General features: G+C 35.3%; 2 protein-coding genes and 1 pseudogene across 6 annotated transcripts; 2 read left to right on the top strand and 1 right to left on the bottom strand.

The window, feature by feature from the left end:
• The first annotated feature begins 15 nt into the window (after positions 1-15).
• LOC149060490 (uncharacterized) lies at positions 16-13,402 on the top strand. Of its 5 annotated transcripts, XM_089216827.1 has the most exons (6): positions 16-9,613; positions 9,672-9,708; positions 10,464-10,606; positions 11,001-11,191; positions 11,248-11,408; positions 11,505-13,402. In XM_089216827.1, exon 1 carries the CDS (start codon positions 3,796-3,798, stop codon positions 8,443-8,445), a length of 4,650 nt encoding a protein of 1,549 aa, XP_089072953.1. In that variant the 5' UTR covers positions 16-3,795; the 3' UTR covers positions 8,446-9,613; positions 9,672-9,708; positions 10,464-10,606; positions 11,001-11,191; positions 11,248-11,408; positions 11,505-13,402. The 5 variants fall into 5 exon arrangements, with proteins under 5 accessions (XP_089072953.1, XP_089072951.1, XP_089072954.1 ...); XM_089216825.1 differs by lacking the exons at positions 10,464-10,606; positions 11,001-11,191; positions 11,248-11,408; positions 11,505-13,402 and adding exons at positions 9,978-10,132; positions 10,199-10,398; XM_089216828.1 differs by lacking the exons at positions 10,464-10,606; positions 11,001-11,191; positions 11,248-11,408.
• Positions 1,844-3,224, top strand: LOC149060491 (uncharacterized). Its single transcript, XM_089229351.1, has 2 exons — positions 1,844-2,605; positions 3,186-3,224. The coding sequence occupies exons 1-2, from the start codon at positions 1,844-1,846 to the stop codon at positions 3,222-3,224; spliced, it is 801 nt and encodes a 266-aa protein (XP_089085477.1).
• Positions 13,403-13,444: 42 nt separating the features above from the next.
• On the bottom strand, positions 13,445-14,715 carry LOC149060489 (uncharacterized; annotated as a pseudogene).
• Positions 14,716-21,254: the final 6,539 nt, after the last annotated feature.

The raw sequence follows: 21,254 nt of genomic DNA, 5'->3' as shown, positions 1-21,254 counted from the left end.
AAGCTGATTGATTAAATTGAACTACTCTATGCACCTATAGTAAAATTAATATGTTAACATTTTTGAGGTATGTCAAGTATAAACGACAATATATTTACTTTTTCGACTATGAGATCGTTGGCTATAGCTTGCTGTAGGTTTCGATAATGTATCACATAATTTTTTTTCGATTCTAGTGTTGCCATGAGTTTCTTTACTTTAGAACCTGATGGAACACTGTTTTGAGGTAGGAATGGTAAGTCATTATGTTTATCATGTAGTTCTACCGGATACTTGACGTCAACTTCATATATTCGGCCGATAGGAGATGTTTCGTTTAAATCACTTAGACCATCTAGCGATGGCTTGACCCACTTAAAGCCACCATATGGCATGTACTGTGACATCGCCCACCCGTAGAGATTATTACCTAAAATAAAATTTTAATAATACAAAAAAAATAAAATAAAATATATATACTTACAATCCTGATATATCAGCCACGATTTTTTTTTATCTACGTTATAATCAGGTGTTTTTTCATGGTTTGCCTTAGCGTATCTCATACTAGCTTGAGTCAATCCACCTCTGATACCTATGACCATAAATAATTAAATTTTATAGTAAAAATAATCGCGAAATATTTACCTTCCTCGAACATTAACAACATATCATACTCGGTGAGTAGCTCAAGCTTCATTGAAGTGTATTTTAACATACAATCAAAGCTGAAGCCTGGTGCTGTGTGGTAAAATGCAGGGTCCAGTTGATATGTAGTCAAACACAGATCCCTAAAATTTTCAAAAACGTCTGCCAGTAATAAAACATCAATCTTTAAATACAAGTCCGAATAATCTCCAAGTGTTTTGCATTTAAAGTGGTTCCATACATCTGCTGCATGTTTATACTCTTCGTTTTCAATATGTGACTCTGTGAGTGTACTGTAGAAATCTTTGTACTCCGGTAAACATGATTCTTCTAACCTGTTCCACCCATCAGTGTACTCGTAAGGATATACCCCTTTACGGGTAACAAAAGGCATATCTTCGGATTTAAAAACTTTAGAAATTTCTCTGAATTTTTCAAAACCAGGAGTAATTAAATTTGAGGACAGAGTCGATAAGCCTGAAGCCAAAAATCTGAATGTGTCAATGAATCTTATTGAAAAATCGTTGTTTACATGTTTTAAAAATGATATATATTTTTCTTCAGTATTTGGAATGACTGAAATTGTCTTAGTGTCATATCCTAGCTCGGTTACGATGAAATGAGCATCGTAATTGGACAAATTATGTCAAAAGCATGGTACAAAATTAGGCGTTTGAAGCTTGAGGTTACAAGTATTACATAATGTTTGACGGAATTGACCGGATAAGTGGGAGTGATCTGCTACTTTATGGTTTTCCACAGAAAACCTATTTTTACATAAATTACATGCTTTACATAATTCATTTCTTCGTTCTTTACAATGATGGATGACTCATATTTAGACGTGACGGCCGACTATGCCGACGATTGTAAAATAACTCAAAAGAGTTACCATTCGTTCACACCGTATTCAAGCGCCGCTCTATCGTACAATGAAGAAATTAGAATTAATGTTCAAAACATGGATTCTTACACTTTGCCGTGTGAGAGTTATATTTACATCGAGGGGAAAATAAATAAACCTGCCGATGCAGTTGGTGAAGTTCGTTTTTCAAATAACGGATTGGCATTTTTATTCTCTGAGATGTGATATGAAATAAACGGGATAGAAATACAGAAATTGAAATCACCTGGAGTGTCATCATGTTTGAAAGCATACTGATCGTATACTCCGAACGATTTGAATGCGTTAGAGAACGCGGCTTGGGACTCGGCAATGGACAGCGAAGATAATAAAAATTTTATGACCAACAACGTATTTTCTGGATGCATTCCACTAAAACATGTATTTGGGTTTCGCGAAGATTATAAGAAAATATTACTCAATTGCAATCAGCAACTGATTTTAAATCGCGCATCTACCGATCTCGATGCGATACATGTTGTGGGTACCGGAGCCACCGAAAACGTTGAGAAAAATAAGAAAATTACTATTGAACTGACTAAGGTGACTTGGAAGATGCCTATTATCAAAGTCAGTGATAAAGAAAAATTAAAGTTATTGAAAGTATTAGATTCTCGTAAAACACTGTCGTGTGCGTTCAGGACCTGGGATCTATGCGAGTATCCCGTGCTCCCTAGAAACACTTCTCATTCGTGGACTGTAAAGTCTAGCAGCTTGCTCGAAAAACCTAGATTTGTTTTGTTTGGATTACAGACAAGTAGAAAAAACAATATCGAAGTCGACGCTGGGCGATTTGATCACTGTCAACTAAAAAATCTTAAAGTACACTTAAACTCCGAGGTGTATCCATATGAAGACTTTCGAGCTGATTTTAAAAATAATACCACCAGCATACTCTACAAAGCTTATACAGACTTTCAAAAATCGTATTACGAGAGAGATTATTGTGAACCATTGTTATCAAAACATATTTTTCAAAACTATGTGCCAATCGTCGTTGTTGATTTGTCGTACCAGAATGATAACGTGAAATCATCGACCGTGGACCTACGAATAGACTTTGAAACAGACACCGTCTGTCGACGCCATATAACACTATATAGCCACCGACCGGCTCACCACACACACACACCCACATCACATATCTGTTACTTGTTTGTACCTATATATTTATATTTTGTATTATTGTTTTTATTTCTGTTTTAATTGTCCGTATCAACTGTGATTTATTATATAATATGTAGATTACGTGCGATCGCCCGCCGCTGTTAAGCGAATATACTTAGCACGGCCGCCCAACCAAACCAGTCTAGTTTTCGGAGTATCACGAGAAATACTCGCAAAGAATTACGTGCGCAAATCGCCGTCTTTTTATTTTATATAGTTTGTTTATCGGCACGAATTACCAAGTATTATTTTATGTCTTGTGAGCGCGAATCGCCACATTAATTTATTTAGTATTATTATAATTCGTAATTCGTGTGAGCGCGAATCGCCACTTTAATTTATTTAATATTATTATATTGTACGGGCGCTAATCGCCACAGATTATTATTTTTACTATTGTTCCGGCATAGTGTGTATGTCGTGAATTATTATTATTATTGTTATATTTTTCTATTTTGTATGTGTGAGTGTGAACTTTTCCGTATAGCTAGGACCAGCTGGCCAGACTGCGCTCCACAAATTGTGAGTTTTTACTATTATTGTTATTTATTTACACTATTATAATATTATTATTTTTACCGGCCAGAGGGACCGTAATTTATATATTTATATTTATTGTCTATACAAGCTCACATAGCAGCGTATATTATATCTTGTTGGGCCAGGAGGGCTACGTATTATATATTTATATTTGTCAATTATACAAGCTCACATAGCAGCATAATATTATATTTTTACCTGTTGGGCCAAAAGGGCCGTAGTATCATTATTACTGTTTATTATATATTTATCAGCATTTAAATTGAGTTACCATTTTTACTTAGAGTTACCTATCTCCTTTATCAGTTAAGAACACACACACACAAATATACACATCTACACACACCACCACACACTAGCACTCTCTGGTCTTGCTCGGCGACCCCGTCCACTTCCCTTGAGTCGCTATATACACGTATACACATTTACACAGGTCGGTCGGTGTGTGCGTGCGCTACGAAGTAGTTGGGTAACCGGGCGCGCGTATTATTATCTTACGCTCCCGGCCCGTTCATTTTGGTGACCTCGACGTGATATTGTATTAGTTCACATTGATTATGGGTTTAGACGAGAGCGATCAAAGGATCTTAACTGACCTAAAGAGGAAAAGAGGTGTCATAAAGGCTTCGTTAACACGAGCTCGAAATTTTATGAATACATTTAATCCGAGAGAACAAGCTATTACGTTAGTGGAGTTCAGGCAGGAAGAACTGCCGCAGATCAGCAGGAAGTTCGATGAGATACAATGTCAAATCGAACTTCTTGATGTTGACAATTTTGAGGATAATGAGCAGGCTAGAGAAGCCTTTGAAAATGATTATTATGCGGTTCGCTCGGAGATGCAAGAGTTGATTAACCAGGAGAAGTCGCATAACTCGTCGATGAGTAATAATTCATTAATTGCTAGTGCTTCGCATTCTCAACAAGCGCGGCTTCCTCCTATTGAAATACCGAAATTTGACGGTAATATACAGGAGTGGAATTCCTTCTTTGACCTTTATAAGGCAATGGTTCACAATAATGAGCATTATTCGTTAGCTCAGAAATTCTCCTACCTTAGATTGGCACTAGGTGGTCCAGCATCGGATATTATCAAAGGGATACCGATCACAGAACTCAACTATGAAGTAGCTATGAGAAAATTACAACAGAGATACGAAAACAAAAGCTTGGTTATTCAGTCGCATATTCGTGCCATTCTTGACGCACCCCGAGTAGAGGTCGCTTCGGCGAACGAACTGCAGAAGCTGCATTCATGTGTCTCAACTCATATCGCCGCACTTGAGTCGTTGTGCCAACCGATTGAGCACTGGGACGCATGGCTCGTAACAATTATTTTGAGGAAATTAGACCAGACCACAAGTCATGAATGGCAGTTGCGTCGAACTAACACAGATTTACCAACATATATCGAGCTGGAAGAATTCATTGCAAGTCGTTGTATTGCATTTGAGAGCTCCGAAACACTAGATGCTAATGAAAAGGGTGAAAGGGCAAGATATCCGACGAATAGCGCAATTACGAAGAAGACGTCTAATCATACAGCTACAAGAAAAGGACTCATAGCCTCAATCCCCAATGATATAAAATGCAGCTGCTGCTCTGAACCACATAAACTATACGCATGTGGTAAGTTTAAAGATCTATCAATAGGAGATCGTGTCACAGTGGTTCGAGACTCAAGATTATGCTTCAACTGTTTTTCTCCAACTCACATGGCAACTGTATGCAAATCTCTTTATGGTTGTCGTATATGCAGACGAAGGCACAACACACTGTTGCACTTTGACAAGGATCCAGAGCCTCAACAACCCACTGAAAGGGAACGGGCTACAACAGAGACGTCAAACGTGTCGGCAGCTGCATCCGCTTTTAATGGACTAGAACAAAACTACACGTTTCTAGCAACTGCAGTTGTCCTTGTTACTGATAGGCGAGGCAATCAGCGTAAGTGTAGAGCTCTACTTGATAGCGGCTCACAGGTGAATTTTATATCAGGGAACCTCGCCAAGTCACTGCAACTAGAATGTAAAAAGTCTAACCTACCAGTCGGTGGTATTGGGGCGAGCCAAGTGAGAGCTGTATCCTATGTTGAAGTCTTAGTTCAATCAAGACTAAGTGATTATTGTGTTAAGTTGGTATGTTACGTGTTGCCAACAATTGTGAATAATTTACCATCATGTGAAACGCCAAAAGAGGGTTGGCAAATTCCAGATGATTTGATGTCACAACTAGCAGACCCTTTCTTTCAAAATCCAGGGACAGTTGATTTATTAATAGGTGGTGGAGTATTTTTTGATGTGTTCTCAACTACTGTACCTCGGATACCATTAAACGTCAAAAATGTAGTTTTGAACTCCAGCAATCTTGGGTGGATAGTGACCGGTGAAATAGGAGTAGTGACCTTAGTTGGAATTCATTCAGTCGGCGAATCTTTAGAGGAAGATTGGAAAGCGATTATGGTCGGTGAGACTTCCAGTTTCGGACGGCTATCGAAGGCAAATCAAAGATGTTTGGAAGAGGCAGAAACGGTTGAACATTTTAATCAAACTACATACAGAGATGAGGAGGGACGGTTCATAGTACGTCTGCCAAGGAAAGACACAGTGAATGAGTTGGGTTCTACGTTGGCTATGGCGACATCCCGATTCCTCAGTGTGGAACGCAGATTCCAGCACGATGAGAAGTTTAGAACTGAATACACAAGGTTCATCAATGAATATATTGAAATGGGACATATGGTAGAAGTCGTCGATGAACTAGTGCTACCAAAACCATCTTTTTACCTACCACATCATGCGGTCCTTAAAGGCTCAAGTCTGACAACCAAGCTCCGAGTTGTGTTTGATGCGTCAGCCACAAGCTCGTCAGGGCTATCGCTCAACAAGGTATTGAAATGCGGTCCTACCGTGCAAGAGGACGTATTCGGAATACTTACCCGTTTTAGAAAACACCAATACGTCGTAACATCCGACGTCGAAAAAATGTTCCGTCAAGTACGCGTCTCAGAGGATGATTGGAACCTGCAACGGATTTTGTGGAGACAAAATCCGGAAGAGCAGTTGCGTACTTATCAATTGACGACTGTGACCTATGGAACGACACCAGCGTCATTTCTGGCTACACAATGCCTAGTTGCTTTGGCAGAAGAAGTGATGGAACAATACCCCGAAGCGTCAAGGTCTATTCTTCGTGACTTTTATATGGACGATTTAATGACAGGCGCGGACAGTGTGGAGGACTGTTGTAGAATTCAGAAAGAGGTAAACTCTATCCTTGATTCTGCAAAAATGCCACTGAGAAAGTGGTGTTCAAACTCACGAGATATAATTGAACAAATGGGTAAACGGGAAGGTGATACGTTGTTTACACTTGAGATAGGAGATGGAGAAATAGTGAAATCGTTAGGACTGGAATGGAAGCCACTGTTAGATCAATTCTTTTTTACTATATCTCCTATTTTACAACCGAAATGTTTAACTAAGCGAGTGATATTATCAGATCTCAATAAGATTTTTGACCCTCTTGGGTTTTTGACACCCGTGCTGATAAAAGGAAAAATTTTTCTGCAACAAATGTGGGCAGAGAAAATGGATTGGGATAAACCGTTGCCAATAGCCATGCAAACAAAATGGAGCGCCTTTTACCAAAGTTTAGGGCAGTTGAAGGTACTAGAAATTCCAAGGAAAGCGATTCCAAGTCTGTCGAAGGACATCGAAGTCCATGGGTTCTGCGACGCTTCGGAAGAAGCGTACGGCGCGTGCATTTATGTACGTTCTATAGATGGCAACGGAATATGGAGTTCGAGACTCTTATGTTCGAAAACCCGTGTAGCACCTTTGAAGGGAACTACCATTCCACGCTTAGAGCTGAATGGGGCGCTATTACTTGCCGAATTAGTCAACAAAGTGTCAGAGTCATGGGGCTTCCAGTTGGGAAGTTGCCAATTATGGACTGATTCGATCGTAGTCTTGAGTTGGATAAACAGTCAGCAAACCAGATTAAAATCTTACGTTCTAAATCGAATATCTCAAATTTTGGAATTAACTGATGCGAGCCAGTGGCACCACGTACGTACAGCCGAGAACCCTGCTGATGTTATTTCCCGTGGCATAAGTGCCAAGGAGCTGTTGGGAGCAGATCTCTGGTGGCATGGACCAAGATGGATGTCAGATCAAAAAGGCCAATGGAATACTTCAGAAGTACAGTTAATCAAAGATGAAGAGATCCCGGAACAACGAACAGTAAAACTTGCATTAGTGATTTCTCTACCATTAACTAAGCTCTTCGACGCGTTCTCGAATTGGCACAAACTAGTACGCTCAGTAGCATGGCTCTTACGATTCAAAAGGTATATGAAGCTAAAAAGAACTATTGAATATCCAAAGCATTTATTAGTTCCCGAGTTACAAGGCGCTAAGGTCGCTGTGATCAAATGGGTTCAGAGAGAGTCGTTTCACGAGGAGATAAAATCATTAGAAGCTAATAAGGAACTACCTCGAAGAAGCAAAATCAAGAATTTGCAGCCATTCATAAAGGACGGGATAATCCATGTCGGAGGGCGCCTAGAGTATTCCAACATATCTGAACAGCAAAAGCATCCATTAGTACTACCAGCAAGCCACAAAATAACGCGCTTAATATTTGAAGATCGGCACCGAGAATTACTGCACTGTGGACCACAGGCCTTGTTGGCCGAAATAAGAAGAATGTATTGGCCACTGAGAGGACGAATAATGGCACGTTCAGTAACATCACGTTGTGTTCAGTGTATAAGGGCAAGACCTAAGTTTTTGTTACCACTCATGGCCCCATTACCAAAGGATCGAGTACAATGCTCTCGGCCTTTTGCTATCGCTGGGGTAGATTTTGCTGGTCCGATTGTTATCAGAAGCGGAATCCGTCGAGTAACCGGCATCAAAGCCTGGATTGCTGTTTTTGTGTGTTTTTCGACTAGGGCAATTCACTTAGAGGCTGTGGAAGACCTAACAAGTGCTGCATTCGTAGCTTGCTTACGTCGATTTATGTCAAGGCGTGGAAAATGTAAGAGAATTTATAGCGATAATGGTACTAATTTCGTTGGGCGCAAAAGGAGCTCACTGCATACATGGACAAAATTGATAAGCGAATGGAAGGAGAAGGAATCGAATGGAGATTCAACCCCCCATCAGCCCCTCATTTTGGAGGGCTTTGGGAGAATGCTGTGAAAAGCACAAAATTTCATCTCACAAGGATAATGAAGGACACACGGCTCACTTTGGGAGAACTCAGCACGTTATTATGCCAGATAGAGGCCTGTGTAAACTCAAGACCAATGACACCTCTGAGTAGCGATCCGGCTGATTTAGAGGCGCTAACACCAGCGCACTTTTTAATTGGTGGGCCCATGTTCCTACCACCTGAGAATGATCTCACAGAAGCCGAGCCAAATGGTATACGGCGTTGGAAAAAGGTACAATATCTGATGCAAACATTCTGGAAACGATGGGAGAGTGAGTACCTGCCACAGTGTCAAGTGCGCGGTAAGTGGTTATGCAGTACAAGACCAATGCAGATAAATGACGTAGTGATAATAAGAGGAGAAAGCAATCACCCAACCAAGTGGAATTTAGGAAGAGTCATCCAGCTTCATCCGGGTAAGGATGGAGTTATTCGAGTGGTAACTCTTCGCACGGCCAGCGGAGTGGAAATGCGTCGACCAACAGTGAAACTATGTTGCCTTCCAGTGCATGATGAGGACTCAAGTGTTGAAAAATCAGATTTTCAACGGGGGGAGGATGTCGACGCCATATAACACTATATAGCCACCGACCGGCTCACCACACACACACACCCACATCACATATCTGTTACCTGTTTGTACCTATATATTTATATTTTGTATTATTGTTTTTATTTCTGTTTTAATTGTCCGTATCAACTGTGAATTATTATATAATATGTAGATTACGTGCGATCGCCCGCCGCTGTTAAGCGAATATACTTAGCACGGCCGCCCAACCAAACCAGTCTAGTTTTCGCATAGACCTATAAACTAATGGACTGCGTGTTCCTCACCACCCGGCCCACAAGATGTGGCGTCGATATAGTGTGAGTGAGAGAGAACTATGTTGGGGGAATCATGGAGGAGAGTTAGTCATTAAAGTTATTTATTCCATGAAAATATTTAGTTATCACCATAGTCCTATAAAGTTTATATGTCTATGGTTATCACCACAATATAAAATTAAAAAAAAACCATAGCTTTGTTTCCACATTTTACTATTTTAGTTTTCTACTTTAGTGCTTACTGCTTTATTTAACTATTTTAAGTTAACTTAAATGGTTATATCGTTTCAATTTCAAATGACTTATTAATACTCACCTAGAAGCCAGGTATTATTGAATAGTCAATATTCTTTACTCGATAATATAATATAAATATTTTATATAGGTACATATTTTTAAATGAAAACAACAAATACATTGAGGTAATTAGTTTATTATTGATGTTGAAACAAAATTATTTTTGTTAATTTGGATCTCAATCTTTTTTTTGGTTGACATAATTGATTATTATAATAGTGTAATCTAATTTTCATGTATTTTTGTATGATAAATTTAACAATTTGTAATAAATGATTGTTTAGTGGAGATTGTGATAAAATGTGACTATTTAAAGAAGGAAATATATTTTTTATGTTAATTTGAGACATGGTTTTTATTATTAAAAAATCTATTGGGTTTCCCAAATGTTTAGGAACTTCATTAATTCTGGAAGTAAATACTTGTTCACTTGCCTTACAAAGTGTTATGACGTCAGTTGATGGTTTTATTAGTCCTCCTCTATTTTTTATGTCAATAAGTGCATGTTTTTTTGTCTGATCTACAAGAGCATCACAACAAATATGACAAGTAATAGTTTTTTTTAATTGTTTTACTACAAAACCTGAAATGTATTCAATTATATCTTGTCTATAGGTATCGATATCCATGTCTACAGCTTCATCTTGTTCATTGTCATCAGCAAAACTTTGCTCTTCCTCTACACATAAAATATCCAAGAAATTTTCTTTCATTATTTTTTTACCACTAGAAACAAATAAAATACTGGTTGAATCTTGAGGGGCACAATTAGCATTTGTAGAAACTGACAATTCAGTATGAACCAGTAATCTTTTGTAAGTGGCTTCAAACTGTGCTGCTGTAGGATTATTATTAAAACCACCTCTTGATCTTATTGCAGAAAACAGCATTTCCAGATGGTCCTGAGAAATTTTGTATGAAAGGATAAAACTCATTTGTCCAGTTTTAATAACATTTTCGAATAATCTTCTCATACTTTGAAGACACACAATGAGTCCATTAAAACCTGTTTTTCGTGGAGATGTAAGTATGTTTAAATGATCTCTGCTTTGTAACGATTTTAAATAATTTATTGATGAATCAATAAAATTATTCATATCAGTCTCGTGTTCTAAGAATAATGGTTTCTTGTATTTAAGTTTGCTTAAAAAATTTCTAGTATTAAGAAAGTCAAACACATCATTTATTTTTCTACAAAATGTAATTGTTGCATTGCAATTTTCAAAATTTTTAATTTGTTTTGTTTTACAATATAACAATGCATCAGCTACACTTGTGCTTAGTACTTGTGCAGCCAAGGAAACCTTCATTTTTTCTTTGCTATAAAAAACATGTCTAGACCGAATTTTTGTAGCCAAATGCAGCCTGTTGTCTTCTTGCAACTTGACTAATTCTTTAAAATATTTCCACTCTATAGCGTTGCCGTCAGCATCATATAATATTTCCCAATCTCCAATCGTGTTTCTGACTAGCTTTAGCATATGAGCTGGGTCTAAAAATATACACACATCTTCTTTTGTCACTGGATGGAGAAACGATGAAATTTGATTGTGTAGATCTGCTCCTAAATGTCTGGCCATTGAAATATTAGAAGCAGCTCCGTCAAAGGTAAGAGTTTTTACAATGGCACCGGTTTCATGAATATTAATTAGACACGTCTCAAGGAGATTGGCTTTTTCTTCAGCAGTTAATCCATTTATTAGGAAGTATGCAACAGGGATTTTCCAATGTGAATTTAATGCAACAATTAAGAACACAAGAACTTCTGTAGCTTTTGGCATTGCATCCGAATCATTTACTTTGTGTCCATAATTAATGTATCCCTGTAAGTGTTTACCATTAAAATGTACAGCTTCTCTGATAGACATTTCATCCATGATTAAACCACACACTAAATTTAAATTTTTTTGTTTCATTTCAGTTACTTTCATTGCAATGGCATTCAATGATTCTTGAGTAATTCCTGGAGACCCATCAATAGTGGAATACCACTTACGGATAGTGCTTGGATGAGGCAAACATTTTTTGAATGTTTTTCTCACATAATTGTATGCTGCAGGTGAATAGAAATGCAATGTGAGTGCAAAAGATCGTAATTCTGGGGTTACTGTGTTCCCTGAAAATGTATGTAATTGATTCATCACCATTTCGTGCAGACTACTTGACAATGTTTCCTAAATGTTAATAACCCACTAGTAAATACAGCCTATTTAATTCAAACATATAGAAAAATTTAAAAAAAAAATTGAATTTTTTTCAAAATGTGTTTTTTATTGTTAGAATGTCAATAAAAAATAAATACCCGTGAAACTTAATTCCTTGACCAGCTTTGGAGTTGCATCCTTTCACTGAACAAGTTTTAACCATTTTTTATTTGAAAAAATATCAAATTAAATTTAAAAAAAAAATAAAAAACGTGTAATTAGCAAAACAGCATAAAAAACACATGTAAACACAACGTCACAGCTACTGAACTACGCAAGTAGGTGCTAGGTACGTCCAATGTCCAGTGGGGAGTGGGGATTTGTTTACACAACAACATTTTTTAATATTTAAAAAAATTAGAATCTAGCACAATAGTTTTTTTTTTTCAAATATTGGTCACACTGTATCCCCCACGGTCTCTTTTCTCTCTTTAACCATATCGACGCCACGTTTCTCTGTCTAAGCGCAGTCCATTAGTTTATAGGTCTATGAGTTTTCGGAGTATCACGAGAAATACTCGCAAAGAATTACGTGCGCAAATCGCCGTCTTTTTATTTTATATAGTTTGTTTATCGGCACGAATTACCAAGTATTATTTTATGTCTTGTGAGCGCGAATCGCCACATTAATTTATTTAGTATTATTATAATTCGTAATTCGTGTGAGCGCGAATCGCCACTTTAATTTATTTAATATTATTATATTGTACGGGCGCTAATCGCCACAGATTATTATTTTTACTATTGTTCCGGCATAGTGTGTATGTCGTGAATTATTATTATTATTGTTATATTTTTCTATTTTGTATGTGTGAGTGTGAACTTTTCCGTATAGCTAGGACCAGCTGGCCAGACTGCGCTCCACAAATTGTGAGTTTTTACTATTATTGTTATTTATTTACACTATTATAATATTATTATTTTTACCGGCCAGAGGGACCGTAATTTATATATTTATATTTATTGTCTATACAAGCTCACATAGCAGCGTATATTATATCTTGTTGGGCCAGGAGGGCTACGTATTATATATTTATATTTGTCAATTATACAAGCTCACATAGCAGCATAATATTATATTTTTACCTGTTGGGCCAAAAGGGCCGTAGTATCATTATTACTGTTTATTATATATTTATCAGCATTTAAATTGAGTTACCATTTTTACTTAGAGTTACCTATCTCCTTTATCAGTTAAGAACACACACACACAAATATACACATCTACACACACCACCACACACTAGCACTCTCTGGTCTTGCTCGGCGACCCCGTCCACTTCCCTTGAGTCGCTATATACACGTATACACATTTACACAGGTCGGTCGGTGTATGCGTGCGCTACGAAGTAGTTGGGTAACCGGGCGCGCGTATTATTATCTTACGCTCCCGGCCCGTTCACCGTCATTCCAGAAAAGACTGCAGCTTATTGTTTAATACTACATGACCAGATTATAACTTACAATCCGTTTAGTGGAGATGTTAGAAAATTGTAAACCTTGTAAATATTTTAGATCTAATAATTATTTTTATACCTTGTAATTAATACCTTGTTTTAAATATAAATTGTAAACCTTATTGTAAAAAAAATAAATGAAAAAACTTGTTTAAGTATCACGCTTGTTTTTATTTTACACAAAAATTGTTTAAACAATATTATTCAAATAATTTGCGTTTAGCGTTCCGCTTATTTAATTTTTTCGTGGGCTTGCCGCCTGTGAAGTCGAGAATAGATGGCGAGTGGTTGAAAGACGTCGGCCCGTCGTTCTCATCAACTGCGGGACTTGTAGATTCGATGTATTTATCATGCCATGGAGGGTACTGCCCACAATTGTCTAAACAGTCGAACGATGGTGTACTGATAGGCTACACAAATAATAATAATTTGTTAATATATATATATATTTATTTTAAAAATTAAATGTTACCAATGACTGGGTTGGTACCCATGTCGCCTGTGTTAAAAATTCTTCAATTCCACGATCCTCATCAGTCCCCTAAAATAATTATTATAATTAATACTTAAATTATTTCAATATAAATAAGTTATAAATTACCCCTGCTTGTGATAGAATTGGAGACATGGCTGAGTATTGAGGTGGCGACAAGGGTGATATGAGCCTCATTTCGGATTCGGCGAATAACTATAAAATAATAATTATACGTTAAATATTTTTACAAACGATATAATTTAAAGGTTTACCTCGGGTGACGTTTCACCATTCCATCGTTGCGCCCATTGTTCAGCTAATTGAGTAGTAGCATTTATTTTGAGCTGACTGATGAAGTTCATGTCTTCTTTAGGAGTTGATCCAATTATTTTATCGTCATTTAAATTTTTTGATAAAAACGATCATTTCATCGTTGTTTTTCGGTGGTGATTTCACATTGGTGAATTCCTGGTCCAAATAATTTCCAATAACCTCAAACTGTTGTAAGACAACTGGCCGTATGATGGTTGACTTTCGAACGACCGTTTCATGAATTGACCATTCTAAATATTGCATTTTCATTAAATCTGTCCTATTTAACAATATTCGACACCCGGCTTGTCTTTTCGACTCAATCACTAGCACATTTTCTCCTTGATACGTCATGTTAGATAGCGAAATAATTTCTGTTTCCAGAAATAAATTTCGCTTGTATTTTTTAGGTTGCTCGAGTATAAACGACAATATATTTCCCATAAGTGAGAAAATACGTTTTAGAAATTCGGTAGACATATTTACATATCGTGAAGGTGTTATTATTTGCACTATAGTGTTGAAATCATCTGTAGGATCAAGACCTACATTCAAAAACTTACGGCCGGTGAAGTCTAGTGTAAAATTGCTACAGTCGATGAGATCTGCAGGCGGTGTTGGTGGAATATATGTAAAATTCTTCTTCTGGTAAATTGTTTCCATGTTTCTGATTGATCCAGCCATGATTAAAATAATTTTTAAACACTAAAACACTCTTTTAAACGACTTGCTGCTAGAACGGATACTCAGCTACTAACGATTTTGATCGACAATATAAAGTGGGAAACATTGGTAGCGCTAGTGTCAGGCGGCGGCGGCGTCGGTGGCGGTGGTGGCGGTGGCGGGCGTATGTATGATATGTAAATAGCTTATAATTATTTTTATATACCTTATATTTTAATAAAAAAAAAAACTTGTTTTTTAAATATCACGCTTGTTTTTATTTTACACAAAATCAATGGATCCTTCGTTTACATAAGCTACTAGGTTCGTTGGTGATGTATACCATGGAGGCCGCTGTGCATAATTATCTGAATCAAATCCATCAGCTGTGTCGTCTAAACAGTCAAACGATGATGGTGGACTGATAGGCTATACATAAATAATAATTTGTTAATATATATATATTTATTTTAAAAATTACATGTTACCAATGACTGGGTTGGTGACCATGTCGCATGTGTAGGGTTGATTTGCGATAAGAATTCATCGAAAACATGAGCATCCATAAAGAGATCATCATACCCATCGTTAAAATCTCCGCTTGGCTCATCAGGCCTATTCGGAGCAACGCGAGCAACAGCTTGTAAAATAAATATTGAACTGAATTTTTGAAAAAAAAAATTTTTCTGCTTGATGAGGATGAAATCTCAACGAAACCGGAGGACTGCACTAGACTCATGCGTGCCTTCTTTGCCCTAGCTGCTGACGCGGTATTGGCGGTGGAAACTCGTTTGCCGTTTACGCCCGTAGTTGTATAAGAGACTTAAAAATAAAATTTAAAAAAAAATAATTTTCTTATAATAGTAAAAAAATTTTGTGTATCGTTTAAAATTAAATGTATCAACCGGTGCAACCCACCAGCATATAAATAAAATTTATGATTTATACGAATCTTTGAAAATTATATCCCATCTATAATATTAAAAATAAAACTAACCTGTATTATCGTCTTGAGCTTTTTCAAATTCGTCCATAGCTGCCATGCAAATCTCGTCATCGGACATCATGTTCGAGCCACCTGCCGGGATATCAGGGACAAATATTTGAGGGGCAATCTGTATGTCTCCCTGTGGAGCAACGCGAGGCGTGAATTGTATAACACTCTGTCGAGTGGGTTGAGCAATAACCGATGCAGGCTGACGATGAGCCGGAACGATACCTATAAATATAATTAATATTGAACATCAGATATAAATTAATACTAAATAATATTATATAAATACTTGCCATGAACATTTTGCATATGCCTATTGAGATGTGTCTTGTAACTGAATGTCGACGCGCAAATAGTGCAAGAAATACGAACACCATTATGATTTTTTTGGTGAGCAGTCAAATTACTCTTACGCGTAAACGTGGATGGACACTGCTCGCATTTAAACATTTTTTTCAAATTTTATAAGGTAACAAAACAAAAATAAACACTATGAGTTCCGTGTAAATAATGTTGAACAGTAAAATAAAAACTTGCTAACAATATTTTAATGGCTTAGTTCGATAACGAAAAATATACGTGTACAACGGTTTAAGACTGTAGACGTACTAAACGGATGTTTCAGGTCATTTTTGAAAATTATGAAATATTACAGTGCGCATGCGTACGAAAGGTGTGGCGGTGACCTCGGGTGTAGCCTCTAGAAGCTTAACAGGTGGGGTAATTGAAAAGCCTACCATAGAGTTCTAAGTGTGCAGGTGTAAGCTATTAGTATTGATATATATATAGCGGCTATTAAGAGTCCGCGACATCCTGGCGACTAATCGGCCATTACTGAGTTATTCACTAATAGGAATTTTAATATCGTATTATTATTTTCTGACAATAAAATCATTTATAGTGGTGGAGAATATAAATGTCAGAAGTCTATTCTCCGGACAGCGGCTTCCTCAACTCATTCGATGAAAATAATTAACATTTATAATAAAATGTGTTTCTTTTTATAATATTATATAGTTATAATACATTTTTTATCTTCGTCTTCTTCTTAACTTTAAATATAATCAAACTCTGGCTAAATAGGTGAAAATAACGATTTAAGACAATGCGGTCTGCTGGCCTAGTCGGTGGCAACAAAGTCGCACGGGAGGTGGTAGGTCCGGGTTCGATACCCGATCTGTTATTTTGAAGTTTTTTCCACGACGGAATAACAAGTGATAACATGTGACAACTGATAACATTTATGATAACTGATAATGTATGTCACGCACGTACGCGATCGGGTGGCAGCAGTGGGTTGGTCAGGGTCAGGGTCAGGGTCAGCGGGGTCAGGTGGCGGTGTTTGAACTCTCTTTTTTATCCTACTTCGGTTATTTTTGGGAGATGTGCAATCATGTCCAACCTAATTAAATCTTCGTCGTCTGCAATATTCTCCATTTATAATTTATTAAATAACCAACAGATTTATCACTAAATATAATTAATAAGTATGTTATTATAATAAAATAAACATAAACAATATAATCAATAGTTGAAATAATTGATTTAAATTTTAAATTATTTAAATATAAGTCGAACTGTCGAACGTAAACGTCGTAAACACGTACTTTAATACGGCAAGCGAAAAATGAGCCGCGATACCAACGCTCTGGGTGGCCGAATTTCGTCAGGGTTTCTACAATCATTTGCCGCGTAAATTAATTTCAAACATGTTGTTATACGAGTATTATTATTTCTCTTTTACATTTTGGTAAATACGTATTTTTGAAGAAATAAAAGTATTATTATAGTGCATGCAATTTATTTATACAAATTAATAAATATAAAATATAAATGGTATATTATTATCCCTTTCAGGACAGCACCTTAATAACGTTGAAAAAGTAACAATTTTTTTGGCAATTTCAAAATTTTTCCTGTTTCTAAGATAGGATTTGAAAAAAAAAAATATTTTTTTTTTATCCTTCATCCTTATTTTATCCTGGGACTTAAAAGTCCCGTCGGTCCTCTATGGTCTGGACTTAAAGGTCCCGTCAGTCATCTAGGTCATTTTTTTTTTACATACAAGCAATGTAAAAATAATTATAAAATTAAGGAATTTTAATAAAAAATGTAAAAAAAAAATGAAACAATTACAATTTTAAAAAAATGAGTACACAAATACAAAGGTAAGATATTTATTTAAATTTCATGATATTCATTAAAACAGTTTTTTTTCTCATTGATACACAGGTGTATGTTACAATGCATGCACTTTGAATAGGGTCTAGACTCTATTTGTTTTGAGCTGCATACCTCACACCTTCTTCGTTCTTTTACAAAAGTTGGCCAGTGTATTCCTCTGTTACCAGTGCGCACATCTTGTAATGAAAATTGATTTTTTCTCCTTTTAACATTTTTGTCAATTTGAGTTGATGGCCTTTTTTTTCCAAGCGTTTGTTTTGTAAGTAACCCTTGAACGACAGATATTCTATATTCTAATACTTAAATTTTCCCAAAAAGGAGGAACAGTATACTACGTATGAATTAACAAACATAATATCCAGCAGCCCGAAGAATAGTCTATGCCACCATTTACGTGATTTTCGTTCTATATTGTATAGAGCACGTAACCTGTCTGCATGATCTACCCCACCAATAAATTTATTGTAGTCTGATACTGAAGCTGGACATTTAACCGAAACTGATGAACCATCTTTATTTTTTCGATTTACATTTGTAATTTCTGACCCATGAAAGTTGGAAATAAAGTGAACAGCTTTATTGTCCATCCACTTTATAAATGACACTCCATCTGCTAAATATTTAATATCGGAGTCTCCTCTACTCATTTTTTTGTCCAAAACCATTTTATTAGGCAATCCTTTTCTATTTGATCGTATAGTCCCACAACCAAGTGTTCTTTCAACATGTAGTTTTTGTAAAAGTTTTGGAGAAGAAAAATAGTTATCAAAGTAGATTTCACGGTACTCATTCCACACAGATTTGGTTAGTTCTAGGATGACACGTTCACCAAGACCATAATTTTCAAATTCTGACCTTATATTTTCTTCCTTGCCTTGATACACTTTAAATGCCAACATATATCCCTTCTGATCCGTCATACTCCAAATTTTGTACCCTCTTTTGATGGGTTTCATCGGGTTGTATTGTTTGATACTTGATTTGCCTTTGAATTTTATCATACTCTCATCGACACTTATTTCTCTTGTTCCAAAAAAATTATTTTCAAATGAAACATTAAATTTTTCTATAATTGGTCTCAATTTAAATAACTTGTCCTTGTTATTAGGGGGCAATGATTTATTATCATTACAGTGCAAGTTAACAAGTATTTTTTCAAAAGTATTACGAGGCATAGCATTTGAAATTAACTTCACACCTAAATCGGGTGATGTTCTCCAGTAGTCCTCATAAGATGGAACACTGTGATACCCCATAAAAAAGTTTATGCCAATAAATACAAGCATGTCTTCTCTTTGAATTCTCAATGTTTTGTTGTTTTGTGTTCCATACAAATTTGTTTGATAAACCAAGTCATCTAAAATAGATTCCATGAAGACCATGAATACATCCGTTGGTGGCTCCTTCTGGTTTTAAATATTCACGTCTTACAGTTTTCACACCAGTCTTTCGAGCCCAAACCTGGTCGTCATCTGAACACTCTGACTCATCTAAAAAATAAAAATAAAATAAAATTACATTTGAAAAAAAACTAATATAGTTCCTTACCTAAATAATTTGATTTTTTGGTTTTACTCTTGGATATTTTACCCTTGGGATTTTTTGTTTTGCACACATTTTTTCCATCATCAACAACAGCAGCTTCATTATTCAATATATCATTTTCATTGAGATTTATAGTGTCATCGCCATCAACAGCATATACAAATTCTAAACAAATGTGAAATAGATTTTTTTGTTTATTTGTATAATTTGTAATAGTGTATGGAACCACTTCAGAAATAAACTTACCTAAATCATTTGATTTTAAACACAAAGATAGTTTAATTTAAACCCCAATATCGAATAAACTTTAAGCATTGTCAACCTCAACACTTATCACCTTGTCATATTAAGTTTCTTATCATATTTCTATGTTGTAATGAAATACAAAAGTAACCAGTAGTTGTAATCCACTGGTTACAATTTTACTTTTACAATCAGTGTTTTTATTTAATTATTTTATCACAAATTTGTATCTTATTTGAGTCATGAACATATCCACTTTCTTAAATAATTGAGGCAAATATTAAATCAAGTTAAAACAATTGTATGCTTGTTAATTCAAAAGTTGTAGTTTTAAGGTGAACACTTTTGATAACATATTTAATTAATAATTGGAATAAATAACGTATGGTATACTTTGTTTTTGAAATTTAATTTAAAGTTTTGTACATTAATTACATTTAAAATATTTATTTGTAATTCAAATTTTTTAGAAATTTACGTAATTATCATATTACAAATAAACTATTAGTTGTGTATACTTTTAATAGCTATTTATTCTTTGCTTCCACATTTGTGCGTTACATTGATCCAACGTGTTATTTTTTAATAAGAAAAAACAATTATACGTGTTATATTATTGTGTATGATTACTGTGATTTAACTACTGTACATGGATAATTTAGGTATGATAATATATATTATCGACAAATGTATATGTATGAGCCTCTGGCGTGATGTAACCATTCGTAAGCTCATAATTGTAAGTTAAAATGAATGTAATAAATCACAACCAATAATATCAACATAAATGATGAATAATATGAGATTATACAATATAATATGTATATGTATATATGTGATTTACATGTATGCACAATTAGATTTTAGCTTACACGGTTTATTGGCTAATAGATGGTAACAAACTCATAATCAAATGTGTTGGAAAAGAAAACCAAGTAGTTGTTATATTGAATACATAATTAATTTTATCTATAATATATTTTTGATATAATATTGGCTATCAAAATATGTTATACGTAGGATTAAATGTTATTGAGGATTAATTAATCAATTGGTAATTACGTAAACTTCACAACATTGCTAGAAGAATTGATACTTTCAAAAAAAAATAAACATCATTAAACTGCTTTTGAATTAACAAATACATATACCTATATATATATATATATATATATATTAAACATCTTAAACTAAACACTTATTGAGCATAAGATATAATTTTTGTTTCGTTTCTCACTGACAATGTAATATAAGACTTTGTTTTCTTATTAGAAATAACGATAAACGATTGATAATTAATTTTTAAAATTTGTTTTATGTAATTATCATGTATTTCTCGTCAAAATGAAGTTATTCGCTTTCGATTAAGTTAATTTTATTGTTATGTTCATGACTGAATTGCTTATTTTTATTTTTTTAGTCTTCCTAAATTTTACCGTATAAACCTAACCTTTACCATTATGCTTAGAATCGAATATGATTTTAAAAATCTAAAAACTTAGATTTTTGTGTTGTGTGCTCCTTTAAAGTTTCTGTCGTTAATGTGTTTTCGTTGCTGTCTATTGACTTGTTATACTCAATATGTCAGGTTAGG

Source organism: Diuraphis noxia, unplaced genomic scaffold (assembly GCF_037042655.1).
Source record: "Diuraphis noxia isolate RWA-SAM2 unplaced genomic scaffold, SU_Dnox_SAM2 contig0001, whole genome shotgun sequence".
Classification (NCBI taxonomy): domain Eukaryota; kingdom Metazoa; phylum Arthropoda; class Insecta; order Hemiptera; family Aphididae; genus Diuraphis; species Diuraphis noxia.
This window is presented reverse-complemented; position numbering and strand designations above follow the sequence as displayed.

What these genes read in the sequence shown, in the direction of transcription:
- LOC149060491 (XM_089229351.1), top strand. Translation starts at nt 1,844, where the DNA reads ATGGACAGCGAAGATAATAAAAATTTTATGACCAACAACGTATTTTCT. An exon ending in TAGACTTTGAAACAGACACC is followed by an intron (nt 2,606 to 3,185) that starts GTCTGTCGACGC and finishes TTTTCCGTATAG; the next exon opens with CTAGGACCAGCTGGCCAGAC.
- LOC149060490 (XM_089216829.1), top strand. Translation starts at nt 3,796, where the DNA reads ATGGGTTTAGACGAGAGCGATCAAAGGATCTTAACTGACCTAAAGAGG.